The sequence below is a fragment of the Rattus rattus genome, chromosome 6 (genome assembly GCF_011064425.1).
Source record: "Rattus rattus isolate New Zealand chromosome 6, Rrattus_CSIRO_v1, whole genome shotgun sequence".
Taxonomy (NCBI): domain Eukaryota; kingdom Metazoa; phylum Chordata; class Mammalia; order Rodentia; family Muridae; genus Rattus; species Rattus rattus.
This window is the reverse complement of record NC_046159.1, coordinates 136,104,910-136,126,241: the sequence shown is the minus strand read 5'-3', so window position 1 is coordinate 136,126,241 and position 21,332 is coordinate 136,104,910. Positions and strand designations below refer to the sequence as shown.

The 21,332-nt window shown below is 35.5% G+C and overlaps 1 protein-coding gene across 1 annotated transcript in view; it reads right to left on the bottom strand.

Moving 5' to 3' along the window:
* Positions 1-660: 660 nt before the first annotated feature.
* Krit1 (KRIT1 ankyrin repeat containing) overlaps positions 661-21,332 on the bottom strand; it is a 33,209-nt gene continuing 12,537 nt past the window's right edge. The window contains exons 9-17 of the mRNA XM_032907006.1: positions 19,348-19,504; positions 18,622-18,729; positions 16,296-16,452; positions 14,948-15,099; positions 11,921-12,087; positions 11,006-11,093; positions 10,372-10,578; positions 4,566-4,682; positions 661-1,145 (exon numbers count right to left, since the gene is read on the bottom strand). Coding sequence (XP_032762897.1) covers positions 1,077-1,145; positions 4,566-4,682; positions 10,372-10,578; positions 11,006-11,093; positions 11,921-12,087; positions 14,948-15,099; positions 16,296-16,452; positions 18,622-18,729; positions 19,348-19,504 — 1,222 coding nt within the window. The 3' untranslated portion in view covers positions 661-1,076. The remainder of the gene's footprint in view (positions 1,146-4,565; positions 4,683-10,371; positions 10,579-11,005; positions 11,094-11,920; positions 12,088-14,947; positions 15,100-16,295; positions 16,453-18,621; positions 18,730-19,347; positions 19,505-21,332) is intronic.

Sequence of the window (21,332 nt, the reverse complement as noted above, 5' to 3'; positions counted from 1 at the left end):
ATCATGGCTATGTAAATGGATGTAATCTGACAACGTCACTAACCAAACAAGTGGGGGAAACAAATTCTGCTTCTAGATATGATGAAAACAAAATCATTTATAGCCTATGTTAAGAGAAGCTATAATAACAGGAACTTGAAACTGAGATCTGGAATTCAGAGACAGATTGAAGCTCAAGATTTAAGAGCTTACTAGGAAACAGTAAAGTCTAAAATGGATCAAATTACCCAGGAACTGGTTAATCAAAAGTATGTATGTAGCATAGAATAAAAGGCTTTCTTGTTAGCCTCATTTAAATACAGAATTTTAATAAGCCTTTTATGTGGTATCAGTTAGAATAAAAAATTAATGTCAAGAGTAGAAAATGACACAAAAATTATCTGCTTGTATGTGCGCTTTGGCATGACAGTCAGTGGCCTAATTTAATTAAATCTGAGATTTAGAAATAAGAAATTATTCCCAAGCCATCCACGGTACACCCAGAGGATGAAAAACTGCAGGGAGTGAGTGAGTGTCGGGACCCACCAGTGTGTTCAGACACTAGGACTGAATCAAGGAGTTCAGCAGCAACTCTTCAAGGGAAGCCATCTTTAGTGAAGACGTTTAAAAACACCTTGAGACATGTTTAGAGATCACAGAAGAAATGGTTTAAGTAATAGATCTAAGTACAAAATAATTTTATTTATTCAAATCATGTTGGTTTTCAGAATATTTTGAAGTAACACACAAAATTATATCAAAGCTATATTTTAATCTCAGCACACTCCACACTAAATTCTTTACTGTTTACCAAAAATAACTTTTTATAAAGCTTACTATTTTTGTCTAATATAATACAGATTGCTGATCTATTTTTATGTGTTTCTCTCAAAAATTAGAAGAGCTTATGAGCATATCATACAAAACTAAGTGGTATATTACACACCAAACACGAGTACAGATTCTGTACAATAATGTAACAGCATACACATACTACATGAGACTACATGCCTTGTTAGGTCATATTTTCAGAAATCTTTCATGGAAAAATTCTACATTGCAAAAGGTGGTGGTTTGTACTCAGACTCAAATTCTTTTCATGAATTTCTTTCAGAGGGCATTAGTTGTCCATTTAACTTCATTAGCAGCTTTACCACAAGACCAGCCTACAAAATAAAACAGATGTTAACATCAAATATGAAACATAAAAAGATTAAACGACATATAGAGTAGTAGGCATTTTCATACCTACTTGAAAGATAACTATTAGGAAGAGACAGCACGTCAAGAAACTGGGCATATCTGACACATCTGCAAATCCACGAACTTAGCTCTAGGCCTGCACGTGTGAACCCTTTTCATTAAAGAACTCCCTTTGCCTGGTCTAGCCCCAGCCCTGTAGGTTCAGGGCCATATTTCTCTGGTTCAGCTAAACAGCTTAAGCAGCAGCTTTACAAGGCCTACTTTAGATCACGTGAGTGTAGAGCAGCATGGCTCAATCTAAGGAAAGCCAGATTATCACATCAGACACCCAACCAACACATACCCAGGTCACATGGCAAAAACAAAGACTGGCCAACAGCATGTCTCCCATCAAACCCACTAGTCCCACAGAAGTGTTCTGCAATGAGAACTACATAGATGAACCTCAGGACATAAGACTCAAAAGAATAATCATAAACATTACCAAGGGATTCAAGGAATTCAAAGAAGATACAAATACTTTATTGAACTCCAAGAGGATAACAATAAACACTGGAGTGCTAACCAAGAAAATACACACAGCTGAGTAAAATAACAAAAATAACTCGGGATTTGAAAACTTAAACTGAATAAAGAGAAACATTAATAAGAACACAAGATGAAATGAAGATGTAATTGAAAAACTCAATATGCCAATGAGAAAACTGAGGGAAATTTTAATAAGCAGAATCAATCTGAGTCAAACAGACAACAGATACCTGGACTAGAACATAAAAGAATCTAGACTAAATAAACGAAAATAAATCAAAATTTTTAATAAGCATAGAAAAGAAACATACAGGAAATATGGAACATTAGCAAAAGATCAAATCTTTGAATTACAGGGCATTCAATGACATAATCCAGATCTTTAACAAGATGATACATGAAAACTTGTTCAAATTAAAGACACATCTACAGACACAAGACAGACACAGAACACCAAATAAATAAGATGAAAAGAAGCATACAAAAGAATATCACAGTTAAAACATTAAATATAACATAACAAAAGAAGAAAATAAACCCCCACAAGTCACATATATAGGAAAATCCATCAGAATAACACCTGACTTCTCAATGGAAACTCTGAAGGCCATAAAAGCCTAGAGGAATGCACTCCAAGTTCTAAAAGACAGACCACAATTGCAAAACTAGACTACTTTAACCAGTGAGACTATCTACCAAAGTTGACAGAGAAAGAAAAATTTTCTATGATCCAAACAGCTTATAAAAATTCATATCCAACTACAGCAAAAACACTAAACAGTATTGGAAGCAATGCTCTGAACTAAAGAGAGGAATAAGAAAAGCCAAGAGACCTTGAGGGGCAGGGTGGGGTTGGAGAAAGACAAAATAAAATTAAGAACACAAACCAGCAAAAAAGATCAAGATGACTACAATCTACATACACCTTTCAATAATAACTCTAAATATTATTGGCCTCAAGTTACCAATCAAAAGAAATGGACAAACTTGGATTAAGAAACAAAATCCATCTATGTGCTGTTTAGAAGAAATTCGTTTTAACTTTAAAGATAGAGACGACCTTAAAGTAAAAGGAGAGAAAAGGCAGTCCCCTACTGATAGACACTGCACACCTAGGACACAGGAGTTGGACGCTTTGAGATGGATCTGACTTGAAAGCCTCTTTCGTGTGGTCTAGCTTTCATAGTTTCAGACAATACTATGGAAGCTGCCAAGGAAGCAATTAAGCAGTCCTATCCTGCTGCATGACAACCTATGAACCATGACAACAGTATGGCAAGCTATGCACAAAGGAGCAGTATAGCATTTACATGCCAGTGATAATCAACACCTGTCTAACTGGACCTAAGGCACAAGAGGGAAATCACGCCTAATACTAGAAACCTAGCCACTTTCCCACAGCTAGTGAAATCATGGACCTTAGAATATCCACTTTGCCAGACCTTATCCTTGTACCCACAGATGGATGTAAAGCCACCCAGCCCTCACCAAAGAAGCCTTTCCTCACAGCAGATGGAGAGCATCACAGAAAACTACAACTGGGCACAACTGAGAGATGAATGGTTCATGGGGAGCCCAGTGCCAACTGACACATCTACACTATGGCGCCTAGATCTAAGACTCAGGGAGCATTGCAGAAGAGAAGGTGGAAGATCACAAGCGCCAGAATATCAGACTCTTACAAGCCACTGAGAAACACTTCTCCTAGAAATAGCTGGACACGTAAGACCTGAGCAATGTCAATGTCAAGAGACATGTTACTATGGAAGGGAGACATATTTTAGAAAGATCATGCTCCTAGAGAACTATAGCAAACTACTGACTGCTGGATGAAGAATGAGCCTCTCTGAGAGCAACATGAATGACCTGGTGTCCGAGTACCAGCAGTACCAGGATGCTACAGCTGAGGAGGAGGCTGAGGAGGAGGTGGCTTAGAGCTGTCTTAGTCACTTCAGCATGGGAGCAGTGTGAACTCTTTATTCATTCACAGCTTGTCTGCTAGCCATGTCCACTGTGCATTTGCTGTCCTGTGTCCTGACATCACTTGTACAGATACCACCATTAAAGCAATTCATGGTGGAAAAAAAAAAGGAATGAGCCTCTCTCAGGAACAAGCCCCCTTTTTGGTTGTTCAATGCAGGTGGTTAGCCCAGGAACCACAAACACAGAAAGAACAAAAATGGCCTCAGCAGATTGTATTTATATATATTTGTCTACACACGTGCACAAGTGTGTACATACATACACATACGTAAGCAACAACAACAACAACAACAATAATAATAAAAGAGGCTATCAGCATGGGGTGAGGTGGGGTGGGAGGGCCTGGAGGGAAGTTACCTGGAAGACACTGAAGAGAGGAAAGGGAAGGGGAAAGGGATGTACTTACCCTTCAATTAAAAACATTAAAAATAAAAGTAAACAGGAGATAGAAGAATTACTTAGGATTTTGAAGATGGTTAGGAAATGCCACCCTGAGCACAGTGAACGGTTCAGTGGTCAAGAAAAGGGAGAGACAGGGAATAACTAGTCAGAATTACAGGAAATGGTATAAGGAAGAGCTTAACTGCTTTAAAACAGAAATATATCAGTTTGCCACGTTTCTGGCTCAGGAAGGGAATCCCATTTTCATCTAATACTAAAGTTTCTAAAGTTAAATGGTTTCTTTTTGGGGCTGGAGAGATGGCTCAGTTAAATGACTGCTCTTCCATCCTGAGTTCAAATCCCAGCAACCACATGGTGTCCATCTAAAAAAAAGAACAGTGTTTTAAAAAAATAAATCTTTAAAAAAAAAAAAGAACTTTAATAAAACTATAGTTTACTATTATTAGTCAAACTAATTTATCAGTACTTGCCTGTTTTGTGTGTACTATAAAGCTCATTTTATTTTCCATACTGTGGATTTGAAAACAAGTACCAGCATCTCCCAGCTGCCACGTAAAGCAACAGTACTTAAGGCTGATGAGTAAGGCCTGCAACAGAATTAGAGATTACTATGCTAAAACAGAGGTGAGAGTAGCATTGGCTCAGTCAGGGTGGGTGTTTAGAAATTCAGGCTTATCCTTGGCTAACAAAGACCAGCTACATGAGACTTCTGTCTAAAAACAGCAACAAATGTCCTAAACAAGAAATGCAGCAACACTTCTTATCACTTACGTGTTTACAATTATTATTAAATGTAACTGTTTTGGATATCATTTTTTAAAGTCTCTTTACAGCACCCACACTAGCTTCACAAAGCCTGTAGGACCTACAAGGCTGGCTCCAGAGACGACCATGAATAATAACAGTGTTTGTATCAGACTAACAAGCACTCTTATAGACGCCCATTCTCAGTGACGTGGAACATAGTAAAACAAGCTCTTATTTTATGCAGGTTAAAGAGTAATTAATATATTCAGTACCTTTCATGAATATATATATATACACAGTACTTTTAATTCTGAAAGTTACACAGTAGGATTAACAGGATGACCTCAGCAATTTCATTACACTGAAAATAAGTACACTGACATGTTAATATTTATTGTAGAAATAAGAAAAACAAATATTTAGAATATATTCTTTGTAAATTCAATAGAAATATTTAAGAAACAATGTTAGGGTAGAGGGTACTCTTATACTTTCCTAAAAATGCTATATTAAGTAGGCATTCAATACATGTTTTCTTATTTCTAAGCTTGTTTTTGTTGACGTGTAGAACTTAGATTTATGAAGTATAGTATGTTATCATTCATCATATATAAGTGTATATGTGTATCATATCATATGTGTATCATATACATATATATGATATGTATGGTATCTGTATAAATGTAAATATAATGTATATATGTGTAAATACCATACATACATTGATTAACAGATTAACATGCCTAAAATCTTTTATTATTATTATTATTATTATTATTATTATTATTATTCTTACTTTCAATTTTTAAAGTCCAGTCATTGCCCCCCTCCCGATCTGCCCTCCCACAGTTCCTTATCCCCTTCCTCCTCCCGTCTCCAAGAGGATGTCCCTTCCTTCCACCTCTTGCCAGGCCTCCCCACTCCCTGGGGCCTCAAGTCTCCATGACTAACATCTTAAATTTTTATTGTTTCTCTCTGGTAAGTAGACTGAAATTCCCTTCATTTTGGGATATACTTAATCTTTAATTATTCTGTCCCAGTAATAACATACTTTATTGCTTTAAATATACATTCATATGAAATGTATACATAATCTTCTTATACTGTCCTTCAAAACAGATATACTTAGAAATATTAGCTTCTTTTAAGTGGCAGTTCTTCCAATGTTAACTATAATAAGCTAAGAATATACCAAAATATAACAGTTTAAGGCTGTTTTGTTTGTTTGTTTTTGTTTTGTTTTTGAGACAGGGCCTTATTTTTTGGAGCTTTTTGGAGCTATGTAGACCAGAACAGCCTCAAACTCCTCCCTCTGCCTCATGCGATTAAAGGCATGTGACACCACACGTGGTAGTTTAGGGCATTTTTAAAGTGGGGTTTTGTTAAGGAAAAACAATATAGTTAATTTATATGAGTGTATGTTATATATAAAAGAATGACATTTGTTTAAAATCCAGTTATCTACATTCATGTTGTAAAATACAACTTTGTAAGATATTGAAAACAGCTATGTAGTAAGGTATAGATTAAAACCAGTGGAAAAGCACAGTCGTAACTTAAAATGAGTACACCTAGTCACTTGACTTAATTTTTTAAATTAAAGCTAAAAATCAATCTTTTAACAAGTCTCCAAAAAAAAAAAAAAAAAAAAAAAGAAAAAAAAAAGAAAGAAAAGAAAAAAAAAGAAAAAAAGAAAAAGGAAGGAGAAAATGGGTTCAGGTAGCAAGTCTCAATTTTATGGAGATTAGATTTCCAATAAAAGTACAACTGACCCATATATTACAGTAAAATCTGCTGTTAGAGGACAACATGCAATGAGGAAAGGATTCTTAACACCACACACAGATAATATGAAGTCAGGGTCCACATGGTCTTTGATGTGACCAGGCTTCTCCAGAAGAAAAAAGCTGCCCTCATTAGGAGGTAAAACCTACAATTGGCAAGAAGCTCAGTAAGGAGAGTAAAATGGATCACGGAGTCATAGATGAGAGGGTTAGCTGCAAACAGCAAGAAGGAAAGGCAGGGAGTGAGAAGGTGTGCCCAGCAGCCAGCAGACATGGCAGGCAGCAGTGATGAGGACAGTGTGCTCTGCAGAAGGGCATGTGTGCACAAACTCAATTTAGCATGGATGAACACTGCTATTTAATAAAACTGATGACACAGGAGCAAACATAGTTCACCACACTGCAACACGGAGTCGCAACAAAGCTCATTTTATGTGAGCAGAACAGACCAGTCTCTGATGGACTGTATTTTCTGATGGACTGCTTTCGCTACTTGAAAGAGAAAGAACATACAGAAAATAGATAATTGACATTAAAAAACTAGCTGCATTCTAGTTTCTCCAGAGAATCTCTAAATGACAACAACCTACTTGATAACTAAACAATTACGATCATCTTAGATCTTTCAAAGGTACCATAAACGCATCAGTAGCTTAGGAGCAAAATATGCTTCTTGGCTCAACCACCTTCTTATATACTGAAGGATAACATTCCCACTTATATTTTTATCTGTTCACTTATTTTTTAAGATTTATTTGTATGCATGCGTGCGTGTGTGTGTGGGTGTGTACGTGTATACAGTTGCTCACAGAGGCCAGAAGAGGGTATCAGGACCTGGAGTTATAGGCAGTTGTGTGCTGGAAACCCAGCTCCAGTCTTCTGCAAGAATAGTAAGTGCTCTTAACAACTGAGCCATCTCTCTACCCTTCTACTTAGAAATTGAATATCTTATTCTGAAAAAGAAGTCTGACAACTAATAACATTGCTGTAATCCTTTTGCCTGTTATCTCAATTATTCAACTCCTGCATCAGAATATTATTAAAATATGAAATGTTGCATTATACTGCTAATCCATCAGTCCATCATTGGAATGCTTTATAAAACATTTTATTGTTATTCAAACTTGAAATGCGGGGTTGGGGATTTAGCTCAGTGGTAGAGTGCTTGCCTAGCAAACACAAGGCCCTGGGTTCGGTCCCCAGCTCCGAAAAAAAAGAAAAAGAAAAAACAAAACAAAACAAAACAAAACAAAAACTTGAAATGCTACCAAAGGCAAAAACTACAGCTCAGAGAAACAGTGGTGTCACATTCACAGCAGCACCATCATCCAGTTTTACCAGGAGGGATCTGTAAACACAGGTACACAATTAGCAGAGGAAAACATCTTGAAATGGTGAAAAATATTTCCCCTCATTTTTCTCCTTTTCTTTCTTTTTGTAGGTGTGTACTTGTTAATGCACAGAGTCCAGAGTCAATGCTGACGGCTTCCTCAGTCCCCACTGCCTTATCTTTAACATAGGGTCTCCTCTCAGAGCCGGTAAGCTCTGACTAGACTGGACAGCCATGAGCCAGGACCCACCTGCTCTCACTCACTGGGCACTGGGGTTACCGATGGGCACGAAAGTGCCCAGCTTCTCATTTCTTTCAAACAAACTTATTTCACAGAAGTAGAGAAGTGGCCACAAACCACATAGCAGTACCCTACCTAGTGTTTGTAAACTAGTTTTAACAGAAATAAGCAATACCCAAAAGCAAGCAGAAAGGAATTTCAAGAAATCAAACTCTGCCAAGTATAAATTCTGTTATTCTGCCCTATGTTGTATTTTATTCTCTAGATACTCCCATAAGTTAGCAGCATTATAAAATAACTGTCACCTAAAAGGCTGATCGCAAGTTCCCATGGATGACTGTATATAATTAGGTTACTCTAAGAAGAGACTCCAGATGGAGAGATGGCTCAGTGGTTAAGAGCACTGATTGATCTTCCAAAGGACCCAGGTTCCATACCCAGCAATCACATGGCAGCTCACATCACAGCTGTCTGTAATTCTAGGTCAGGGGATCCAGCACTCCCTTCTGACCACCTTGAGGACCAGGCACGCATGAGGTACACAGACTTACACACAGCACAGGTTAAGTCACCCATACACACAATATAAGACTTAAAAACAAAACAAAAAGAAAAGACTTCAAAATAAGACACAAAAATAAGAATAAAATTCATAAAATTTCCAAACTAAAATGTCCTTTGGAACATGATCTAACTTTGACAAATCTTAATAAGTGTGGCAAGATTTTTACTGGATTACTACTATAAGTTAGAAAGATGTTTATCCTGCCTAGATGTGTTGAATATGTTAAAAATAACTGTTAAGCTTTTATATTCTAATAATTTTGTTTAGAATAAGGAACAACCTGGTGTAAAGAATTTCTGTATTGGACCTAGAGAGATGGCCCATCAGTTAAGAGCACTTCAGAGGACCTGAATTTGATTCCTAGCCCATGGTTGCTCACAACTACTTGTAACTCCAACTCTAGGATGATCTGACCCCTGTAGCCTCTGAGGGCAATTGTACTTACAAGAGCATACTGTATGACATATAATTATGCTTACTATAAACACAATAAAATAAAAATAAATATAAGAACAAAGCTTAAACAATATCTAAAGAATGGAAATATTCCCTTCCACATTAAATCTTGTTCCCCGAAGAGTTTCTTATAACTAACCTTAATTTTCTTTTCTTTTTTTTTTTTTTTTTCCCTTTTTTTTTTTTCGGAGCTGGGGACCGAACCCAGGGCCTTCTGCTTGCTAGGCAAGCGCTCTACCACTGAGCTAAATCCCCAACCCCGTAACCTTAATTTTCAAAATAAAACCCTTTATCATACACTACATATTTCTGTCTTAAGTCGGGAGTCCTCCCTCACCATCTCCACCTAATTGGTCTTAATATGTATATTAGGTTAGGCTAGCCTCAGAGTCATAGCCCTCAGAGGCAAGGATCATAGACAAATGCTACTATGGTTGGGTAAGTATTACTTTCCCTCTGTGTGAGAAAAAATGAAAAGCTGGTAGTAGTTTATAATGCAGGAGGCCTCACCAGAACTTGATAATGCTGGTGCCACAATCTCAGGCTTTTAGAACTGTCAGAAACAAGGGCCTCTTGTTTATAAGTCATCCACTCTATGGCAGTTTTTATAGGACTCTATCAGACAGACACATAATGAAAAGTGTCTTTTCATTTGATTTTGCAATGATTTGGCTCCTGTCTCTACAGGCATCAATAGATTCTTTTTTTTTTTTTTAATGAAATATATATGAGACATATGTAATGGTGCATGCCTAGAATTTAGAAGGTCGAGGCAGGCAAACCTCTGTGAGTTTAAGGCCAACCTAGTCTACACAGTGAGTTCCTGGATGCCAGAGCTACATAGTAAGAACCTGTCTCAAAAAAATAAAAATTATATAGAAATAACAATGTAATCTGTATTTATATAAAGACATTCTTCAACTCCTACAACTTTTACAGCAATATTAGCATACTGAAAAGTTCAGCACCCTTATAACATATAAAAACATCATTCTACTCCAAATACTATTTATTCTATTGTATGCAAAAGTATTGCAAATGCAAAAATGTATTACAGTTGATGTGTAGATTGTATGTAGATTCTTCATGGAAGGTGGCAACGCTGTTCTAAATAACGCATGATAGAACTACACAAACATAGTTTAGGCGCTACCTTAGTTTCCATGTTTAGGAGATGAAGTCCTTTGATGTTCACTCCCACATACACAGGGATGACTTTATGATTGCTTGGGCTTGCCTTTGTAAATATCTGTCCTGTGAAAAAAGCTGCTCCGTATGTAGGAATTTCCCAGCAGTTCTGTAGAAACATGCGTTGCAGGTGATGCATTTCCTTACTGACACCCTCACTCATGCTAAGGTTCTGAAAACAAAGTAAAGAGTTGTGACCTTTTAATGACGTAAACATGTTTACCAGCAATTTCTAAAATCAATGTTTCCAAATAAGAATGAAGTTACAGTCTATTATTCCAAGTGTATTTTTTCTCTTGTGGCCTTAATATTAAAAATAAAGCAGCTAAGACCCACAAGTGTTGTCTATTCTAATGGAATGTAAGTGCTATGGGCAAGGACAGTACATGACTTCGGTCCGAACTCTAGTCTTCACCCCAGTATTCGACACATAGAAAGCACTCAGTCAAAGACTCTACTTCTAGAAAGAAACACATCTCCCTATTTTCAGTTTCAGGCACTGTGAACTAGAATTCCAGGATTTTAAATTCAGTGTTTAAAACATTATAACAGTAATACAAACAGTCTGTAGTCACGTGCATTTCTGTGGGGCAGCTTACCTTGTACTCATGGAGTATCCGATTTATCCAGTGAGGTGCCTTACTTTTCAGTTTAGTAATAGGTACGATGGATTTCAGATTTTCTTCACTGGAAGTACACATGCCAACATCCTTAAATAAGTCATCTTTAGTAGCTAAAGTACAATAATCCTTCTGTCACAAATGGCACCAAGTAATAGAAATTTTAAGCTGAATATGATGTTTTAAAACAAAATGTTCCACAATTATTTTTTTCTTCCATTTTTATTAAATTGGGTTAATTCCCTTTCCCGGTTTCTAGCCCATCAGCCCCCTAAACCTCCCTCCCCTTCTATATGGGTATTCCCCTCCCTAACCAGCCTCCATGTTCCACAATCTTAATATTACCAGTTTAATATTTCCTTCTTCAATAACCAGATAATATTTTCAAAGGTTGAAAGATCACATTACAAAAACTTTAGACATGCTAAAACCTGTATTTTCTCTCAAGTATTAAATATCAAACAACTTTATATGGTGGGATTCTTAAATATCTGACTCGTAGTTTTTCTTTTATTAAGTAAAAGTTTTAGTAAACTTATTTAAACACAAACAAAGAAAAATCATAAAAGAAAATTATATCAAGTATAATATATATATGTAAAACTTTGAAATGTTTTACTAACTAAAGAACAAGCTTTACAATAGGTTTTTTTCTTTTACTTGATGTTTTGTATTATTTAATTCTAATCCATGTATAGACTGTCTGTCTGCCTGAGACAGGTCTTACTGTGCAGCTGAGACTGGTCTGGTTCATGATCCTTTCTCTGTCTTAGTCTCACTGATGATGAGCAGGCGCCACATGCCCAGCTAGCAATGCCTGACTACTTTGCAGTAACATTAAAATGTGTGGGTTAAAGAGAATCTTGAGCATATGATAAACCATTGCATACTTACTTTAAGAAACCTTGTTTGTGTTTTTTACTCTCATAATTCCCATAAACTATTTGTAACAGTAGACTTGCCAGTGTTATCAGTTTAGCATCAGGAGCCGTATAAAAGCCCTTCAGTAAATTATATCTGGCTTCATCAAAGAGAATAAGAATAGCTAGTGGGTCTTCGATCTTAAAAGAAAGAAAATACAATGTGGTTATTCAACTACAATTTACTTTATAACCCTTTTTCCTACCCAGAATAACAAGCTCTAGCTGTATACAAGTGTATGTGGTGTATATGCTATTACTGCACTAGAGCACGGGTTAGCAAGCTTGGTTTCTAAAGACCAGCCAGCAATACTCTAAGTCATATAATTTATGAGTCACATAATCTCTACTATAAATATTAGAGCATGAAAGCATCACTTATGAAATAAATTTTCACATATGAAATATTGTTTTTAAGCTATTGATGTTCTAAAAAAAACTCCTTAGTCTGCAGGCTTCATGAGAATAGGCAGCAGACAAGGTGTGGCCATAACAAGCACACAATTTGCTAATCTAAATATCACAGTTTATGCTGTTAAAGTTATAGCACGGGCTTATCTAAATCTTTAAATTCATAAAACATTTTCCTATTATCTATGCCTTATAAAATACAGTAGTGAACCTCAAAGATAAAATATGTCAACTTTTAGAAGGCAAATGAGGCTGAAATAGCTTCTTTTTTTTTTTTTTTAAAGATTTATTTATTTATTTTATGTACAGCATTCTGCCTGCATGTATGCCTGCAGGCCAGAAGAGGGCACCAGATCTCATTACAGATGGTCATGAGCCACCATGTGGTTGCTGGGATTTGAACTCATGACCTCTGGAAGAGCAGTCAGTGCTCTTAACCTCTGAGCCATCTCTCCAGCCCCCTGAAATAGTTTCTTTTAAGTCAAATGCTTATTTACCCATACTTTCAAATACATTAGAGGAAGAGTATAGTGTTTTGTTACATTTAAGCAACTTACCTAATAGGATTAATATTGACAATATTAGTCTATACATATATTTCTACTCAGAAATAATAATTATAGTCTGAGTATTTTCAAATATAAGTCACAACACTGAGTCTTTATGGTTGAAAGATTCTGATAAACAAAATAATTTTTTAGCTTATAATACTCTATCCACATAATTCCGAAAAACAAAAACAAATACAAAACACCACCACCACAAAACCACACCACAAAAAGAGATTTTTCTGTGAAAAAAATGGCAAAAAGATCATTCTAATTTAGAAGACACTGATAGGTACCAAGTCCAAAGTATGACCATTGACTAGATCCTGCAGGTGAGAGCTTATAAAGAATTTCTGAAATAACTGGGAAAAATGTTAATTTGGACATCAGATATTACTATGGAAAAGTCAATTTTCAGTTAAAGGCCTTTGTGGAATGTTCTCATTTTTGTGCCCTCTTCTGACCTCTGCAGTCATTAGGTACACAAGTTGTGCACAAGCACACATACAGGCAAAATACCACACACATAAAAATTAGATTAAAAAAAGGAGTAAGTGTAAAATATTAGTAATTAGTGGATCCAACAAGTGATACACAGTGTTAATTATATTGCTTTTTAAATTTACCTTTGGTTTTTTTAATTTCTTAAATTCAGATGTTGGGGAAAGGCTGAACAAGTGTTATTTTCATACTAGAGACTGACTTGATAGATTTGAAGAATTAGAACAGTCACACAGAATTTTTGTTAGTATGTTAAATGAGTTTTAATCAATGGCTACTATTTTCTAATGAAATCAGGTTGTTGTCATCCTAAAATAATGATGCCAACCAATAAATGCAATTCTCCTATTTTTCAGAGTGTAGATAGGAATTAAAGGACAAGGATACTTTATCATATGACATTTGATAAAGACTTGCTTTCTTTTATGAATCTACTTTTCTAACCATGAAATTTAATACCAATGATCTGTATTGTTCCTTTCCCTTCTCAGACAACTTTCAAAATATTTCATGAGTCATGAAGGTAGCCTAAGAATGCTTAGATTACTTACAGATTTTTAAAATTTAACACACTTAAAAGATTGTAATGTATGCCATTTTAACCATTCATAAGTAAATAATCTAATGGTATTGATTATATTTTAGTATTGGGCTCTGCCCTCACCACTATTCCCAAGGGTTACATACCAGGGGCTGAGCTGGACGGTGCGTAACAGCAGAGTGCATGTGCATCCTCAGCTGTGTAAGACTCAGTCCTCAGAACTGGTCAAACACACACAACAAAACTCCCCATATTACCAGCATACGAGGTTTTGCTAACATCCTTTTGTAGAAATAGTTATGGATGGTATTAAGTTTATCTTTATGGATGGTATTTAGTATTATATGACCTAGCAGTTATTTTGTTAGTTTATATTATTAGGCTACTGTACCTTGCTTGCTATAATCTCTCACTTAGGTTTCTTCTTTGTTTATTTATTCTTATGCGATCTCATTTCCTCTGAATCTACAATCCTTTAATCCAAATATACTTGCTTGGAAAAGATCAATGAAGTTTAAATTCTGTTCTTATGTCAGGAATGGCTGCTTTCTCACTGCTTAGGACAACATTCTTGCATCCCTTTTACAAAACTCTAGTCTTTACCCAGGTTTTACAGGCTTCTTTTTTTTAAATCCTGTTCTTTCCTACATCTTTGAAATTCACAAAGCTGATTTCTACTCTAAAAAAAGTTAATTTCTGTATAAGCTACCTCTATGATTGCTAATTTTCTTTAGTATGGCCTCCTTATTCTCCTTATTTCTGTTTTCAAAAGGGAAAAAATGTACTTGTTAAGATGAAAGTAAAAGAAAAAAAAATACCAACCAGAATTTTGTATGTAGACCAACTGAAATTCCCTCTTACAACAGGATATTAAGATTTAACAGAAAAAGAAAGTATATTCCTTGTACAGGAGGAACAGCACAATTCCTACCTCTACCTTCTACCCCAGATCCTAGAGATTCTGTGGATTCAAATAACTGAATAAGGTTTCTAAGCAAACCTTTTTCTCAACTTCTAAAGGAAGTCCCACATCTCTTCTTAGGAAAAGCTGTGGTGTTTCTCTTTGTGGATCCAAATTAGTCAATTCAGCAAGTATTTCTGGCCAGTCACGAACTTGTTGCAAGGGTTTATGATAAGGCTTGAACTGAAGACCTGAAAAAGAGCTGTCCTTTATAAATAATACTGTAAAAACAAATCCACTATATCAATGCGTAGAAACCTTACATTAAATCATATGCATCTAAGTATCAAACAGTTTAGAAATCTAAATTTAAATCAATGTTCAATACTTATTACTACCCAAATTGTGGATACATCCCTGTTTTTAAGGACAAAATTATAAGAGCATTTCTTGCGAACTAGGTATGAGGGCACAAGACCATAATCCCAGCACTTGGGAGTGGACATTAAGAACACAAGTTCAAGTTTATCCTCAGCCAAATATCAAGGGTGAGTCCTGCCTGAGTTATGTGAAATCCTGTCTCAAAAAATAAAACAAAAGTAAAGACTATGGGCTGGAGAGATGGCTCCGTGCTTAGGAACACTGGATGCTCTTCCAAAGGACCCAGGTTTAATTCCCAGCACCCACATGGTGGCTCACAAGCCCTGCAACTCCAGTCAAGCAACAACTCCACCTCTGCAGGGGCCAGGCATGCCCATGGTGCTCAGACACACAAGGAGACAGGGTACATGTAACAGATTAAAATAATTTTTAAAAAGTAAAGAATATTTCTTGGGCTTGAGATGTGATCAGTAGTGCAGCACTTGCTTAGTAGTATTTCGAGAGATCTGGTTTCATAAATAGGACTAGAAAAAAATTGTGGAGAATTTTGCAGATAATTCTTAACCTAAATCAAATGTACTAACGTATGCTAAATTAATTCCATTGTAGTTCACTTAATTATGAATAACTACAATGATTTGGTGTTAAACATATATTCAAAGATAATCACCACACAATTATATTTCACAAGTATTTACAGTAAATTTGGAAGGATAAATACATAGAGATATTAAGTTGATTTTAAGTAAAAAGTTGGACAGAAAACTAACATAAATATTTCACTTTGAGAGAAACACTGAAAATAAAGGCAAGCTGTACGAATTTTACATTTAATAGCATTCAAACTACCTGTATTGTCAGAGAGGAAACCTCCAGTGCTTACTAATGTCAGTACGCTTTGAATGAAGCAGGGACGAAGGTCCTCCCATTTTAGTTTGAACACTAATATAAAATGTAGCTAAAAGTCAATAATTATTAAGGCTATCCTCAAGTTTCTTAGTGTACTTCCAAAAAGGAGCAATGAGGTCTAAACAATAAACTACGTCCCCCTCCTGAGTCTTCTTACTAAGATTCTCTGAACAGATCCAAATAGTGAAGCATTGCTGAGTTTCCTGAGAGAGTCGCATTCCTTCCATTATCTGCTGCGCTGTGGTATTATTGCCGTGCTTGAGTTCAACAGAACGATATGACCCATCCATTCTGTAGATTCGGACTTTTTCATACTAGGAAAGCATATGAAAAGTCATGTGAGCCGTCTAACCATTACATATCCTGAGCCTGAAGAGACATTGAGTGGTTAAGAACACTTACTATTCCCTGTATCTACTTTGAGAGGTTCACAATCACTTGCAATTCCAGGTTCAGGGAATCCAATGCCACCTTCTGGTCCCTGTGGACACTCACAAACACATGTGCATATACACATGCAGGAACACACACACATTCAAAATAATTACATACCACAGTGCAACAAGACACTTTCTGCCCAACTATACCTTCAGGGTATAGTCTTAAGGTTTGGACTGTTGCTATATATTGGAATATTAAATTCTGTACCTGAAGGTCTAGGCCTACAAGTGAATTAATGTTTATAGAGTTTTGTTGTGCAAATCTAGTTGCTTAATTTAAAACTATTGTTAAATAAAAATGGCCACAGCCAATAACTGAAGGGATTAGAGGCAGGTGGGTTTTGAGTTACCTGGTTGGGGGTGGAGAAGAGAGAAGAGGAACAGAGTTCAGGAGAAGGAGGAAGAACAAGAGGAGAGGAGAAAGGTACCATGAGGGAAGATGAACCATGAGCATGTGGCCAGGAGAAACGGCAAGTGTCTATCTAGAGTATACCACTGGGGAGGTAGCCAGGACTGGGGTTAGAAAAATAGATTAGGGGTTATCTTCCCTCATGATCCCCCTGTAATTATCAAATAAAATAAAATTATCAAATAAAATAGCCGTAGTCTGAGTCTCATCTATTTGGAACCTAGTCAGGTATAGGTTTACCTTGATTGTACTACAGTATAGACTTCTAATGTGGGAACTATCAAAACCTTGCTCAAACAAGAACATGTTGACAGTATTTAAAAATGATTATTTCCATTGTTGCACTTTTAAGGTTTCTTCTAAATGTTCCATGGTCAAATTAAGGGAAAATGTTTTTAAACATATTGTCTATTAAATTCTTCTAAGTGTATCATTTATAGAATATTTAATATATAAAGTAAATGCCTCAGGAAATATAAACTTGGAATTAAATCAAAGAATTTCATGATTCTAGTGGCCCACAAAGCCTGAAAAAAAGTGTACCAGCAATAATTTACACTACGAGAAGTTTATAATGGAAGACTGAAAGCACAAGTCAGGAAATACTGGAATTTGAGCTTCCTTAAATTCATAAAATCGTAAATAGCAGTAACATTATAGTAGATTTGTACTGTTAAAGGAGGCAGGTAATCTTGCAAATAACTTTTAAGATAATTAATTTTGGATTTAAAGTATAAGATATATATGATCACATTCACAGTATAAAAGTTGGACCAGAAAATGTTACCTAACTGTATCATCAGAAACTGGACGACGGTGAAGGATAATATGAGGATTTCTCTGTTCAAGCAGCTAAATAAAAAAGCAGGAAAGCACTAGGAATATGGCTCAGTGGAGAAGCACTTGCTGTGAATGTAAGATCTGAGTTTAATTTCTCAGCACTCATAAAAACCGGGAATGGCTACTTGTGTCTGTAATGCCTAAGTTGGTTAGACAGAAGAATGAAGAAAAGCAGCTCCTGGAAGCTAGACAAAATGGTGGGCATTAGGTTTAGTGAGAGACCATTTCTCAAAAAAGAAGGGGACAAGTGATAATTGGTCTCCACATGTACATAAACACACACACACACACACACACACACAAATAAATAAATACACACTCATACCTCTTTCACAAACCTAGGAAATCATCCATTTCACTTTTGTGAGGAAGGAAATGAGTTTCTTATACATTGACTTACTGAAAAATTATTAATGAATGGTATATAATGTTGTTGCTTATAAATATAAATGTTGCTTGGGGGCAATATACATTAATGAGCAGAAGTATTTAAAATAAACACATTAAGTAAATCATACATTATATAGTATTTTGGTTAATGACAGAACCAAACATCTAAGGGTATCACACATACCAAACTATATGCCATATAGCCTAGGTATATATAGCAGGTTATACCATGGACGGTGTAAAAATATACTCCACAATGCCAAAAAATATGTTTCTTAATTACATCTGTCATATGAGATTATAATATCTATTAATCTTTTTAGTGAAGGGAATGAACCTAGGGTCCTTTGTAAACTATCGATTTAAATAAGACATTAGGCTCTAACTGTTCAGATAATACTTACTGGCTTGTTAATGGCTTCTTTCAACAATTTTGCAGCTTCTTCCCAGTTATTTTGTTTGTTTTCTTCACAAACATTTAATGGGGATCTTCCTTGTTGGTCTGTTATGTGCTAGAATGGAAGGGGGGATGAATAAACAGCCATTACAAATACACAGTGTTCTGAAAGCATGCTATTCAATTAAAACTGCATAGAAATACTCTAGTCAAGGATTAAATATTAACCATACTCAGAATATACTACAACAAAAATAGGAAAAGCCAAAAAACGCAGAGCACTAATTAACAGGATTATGTTTCTCAAAAGTTCAGTTACAGATTTAAGAAAGGTTTCCACAGTTTTATTTTTTTTAAAAAGTACTTGTTAGTAGAAATTTTAGAAAATGGCTAAATGGTTTTCTCTCAAGACATTTTGGGGAAACACAATATAGAGGAAATTTTATGTATATTCTGGAGATGGATATGTGTAATGATTTTATAAACAACACAAATGTAGTGGGTGGTATGAACTGTGCATCTAAGTGGTTAAAATAATGCATTTTCTGTGAAGTGTACTTTATTAATAAAAATTCAAAACTTAAGATAAAAGGCACAGTTAATATATAAACATTACTCTATAAACTTTAAAGTAAAATTTGTTTTAGTTAACCTATTAAGTATACAATTAAACATTTTATCACTACTTATTAGTCAGTGAATATTAAAATACAAAAACAAAAAAATAACTTACTCTGTCAATGTCTGGGTGAGTTAGAAGGATCTGTACTATTTCCGAATGTCCCCCTCCAGCAGCAAAATGAAGCGGTGAGCTGAGCTGGCCATTTAAAAGGTTTGGATTGCACTTTCCTTTCTCTAATAATATGCGAGTGGCCTCAACCTTTCCATACCTATAAAAATAAATAAATAAAGTCTGCCTAAAATAACAAGCCCCACCTGATGAGTTAAACAAGGTCTCTAAAGAGGATCTAGAGGACAAAGGAGTAATGTAAATGTACTGACCTAAGGAACTTTGTGTGTGTTACTATGGCTCAACTCAATTCTGACCAAGTAAGAGAAATATAGTCTTAAAACAAGAGAAAAAAAGATGGCATAATCATTCCATAAAAGGGAGAAATTAGGAGATACAATTTTGAGTTCTTAATTGAGTCAGAAGGTGTAGCTCACTTATGGTAAATATATGCACCACAAACCCAGGGTTCAATTCCCACCACAAGATAAACAATCAAACCAAGTAACAGCATAAAAAGCAACTTAAAATCAGAAATTAAGTCATTAAAAGAATAATGCTTACATTGATTAAGTTAAATAATGTTGTAAGATATAAGTAAACAGCTTAAGATAACAATCAATTAAGATTAGACTGCTTCTGTATTTTTTTAAAAATAATTTTTATGTGCATGGGTGTCGTGTTTATACATCTGCGTATCACTGTGTGCAGCGCCCTTGGAACTGGAATTACAGATGGCTATAAGCCATGACATGGGTGCTGTGAATGGAACCCGGCTCCTCTGGGAGTAGCCAGTGCTCTTAACCTCCTGAAACATCTGACACTTCAAAAATTTAAAGATAAGAATAGTATACTCTTTAAAAATTATTGGAAAAGAGAGATGGTACATCTCCAGTCCAAGACAATTTAAATGTATTTTGAAAGAAAAAAAACAATATGAGTTGAATTATAAATAGAACAGAACTGAAGAAAGTATGATTTTAGGCTTGGAGAAAGGAGTACACAATACAAGGTCTCAGGAGAATGCAAAGCACATGCCAGGTATACTGAGTCAGCCTTCTGCTTTATGCTTATGGTCTAAAGCAAAGACTGAAAAGAATTTGCTGTTTGGAAATAAGGGAATAGTAGGGAAAAAGGGAAAGAAATTTGGTTTGCACTGTAGGGCAACTGGGGTAGGAGGCAGCATACTAAAAGTGATTTCATTCAACTTCAATTTCTGCTTTCTTCCCTTTCACACACCCTGTGGTTTTATCCTACTCTGGACTGGCCACTTGTATCGGACCCTTTCTTAGTCATGTCGCTTCACATTGTGTGTTCTGCTGTATGGAAGGTGTCTTTTCCTCTTCCCCATTCTGTTCAGGTGAAACTCCATTATTATTCTGAATAAAGATACATTAATAAATAAAGATAGCATTTTATTTTTTGTTTCTAAGAGACTTATCTCAGTTTCGTCTTCCTTTATGTACTTCTGTTCTCTGTCAGTTTGGGAGTCCCCCAGAATGTTGTTAAGATATGTTTTAAAGTGCTTTATTCTCCAAAGGGAAGAGACTAAATTGTTTATTAGCAACTAAAAATGCATAATAGTACTGAGGAAGGAGGCAAAGCCTAGAATGTTAATCTGAAAATATGTGAAATATGGAACTGAGCATAACTATTGCTAAGCCTGGAAGAATACATAATCTTTGACAAAAACCTAGAGAAAGATATCCATCCTACAATACTGAATTCCACTTAGAAAAACACCGTTACAGGAAAAGACAGGAGAGAATGTGAAATAGAACAGTTCAAACACTAACAAAAGTAACTAAATCAAACATGAATTCTGAATGTTTTAAACTTTTCTTAATCAGTTATTGAATATGGTCGTCACATAGTTGAACTATGAGGAAGGTAGAGCTAATTGTATCAAGAGGATTAGAAAAGTGATGTTTGGAAAAAAAAAAAAAAAGGAAGAAAAGTGATGTTTGAATCAGTTATGTAATTTAGCC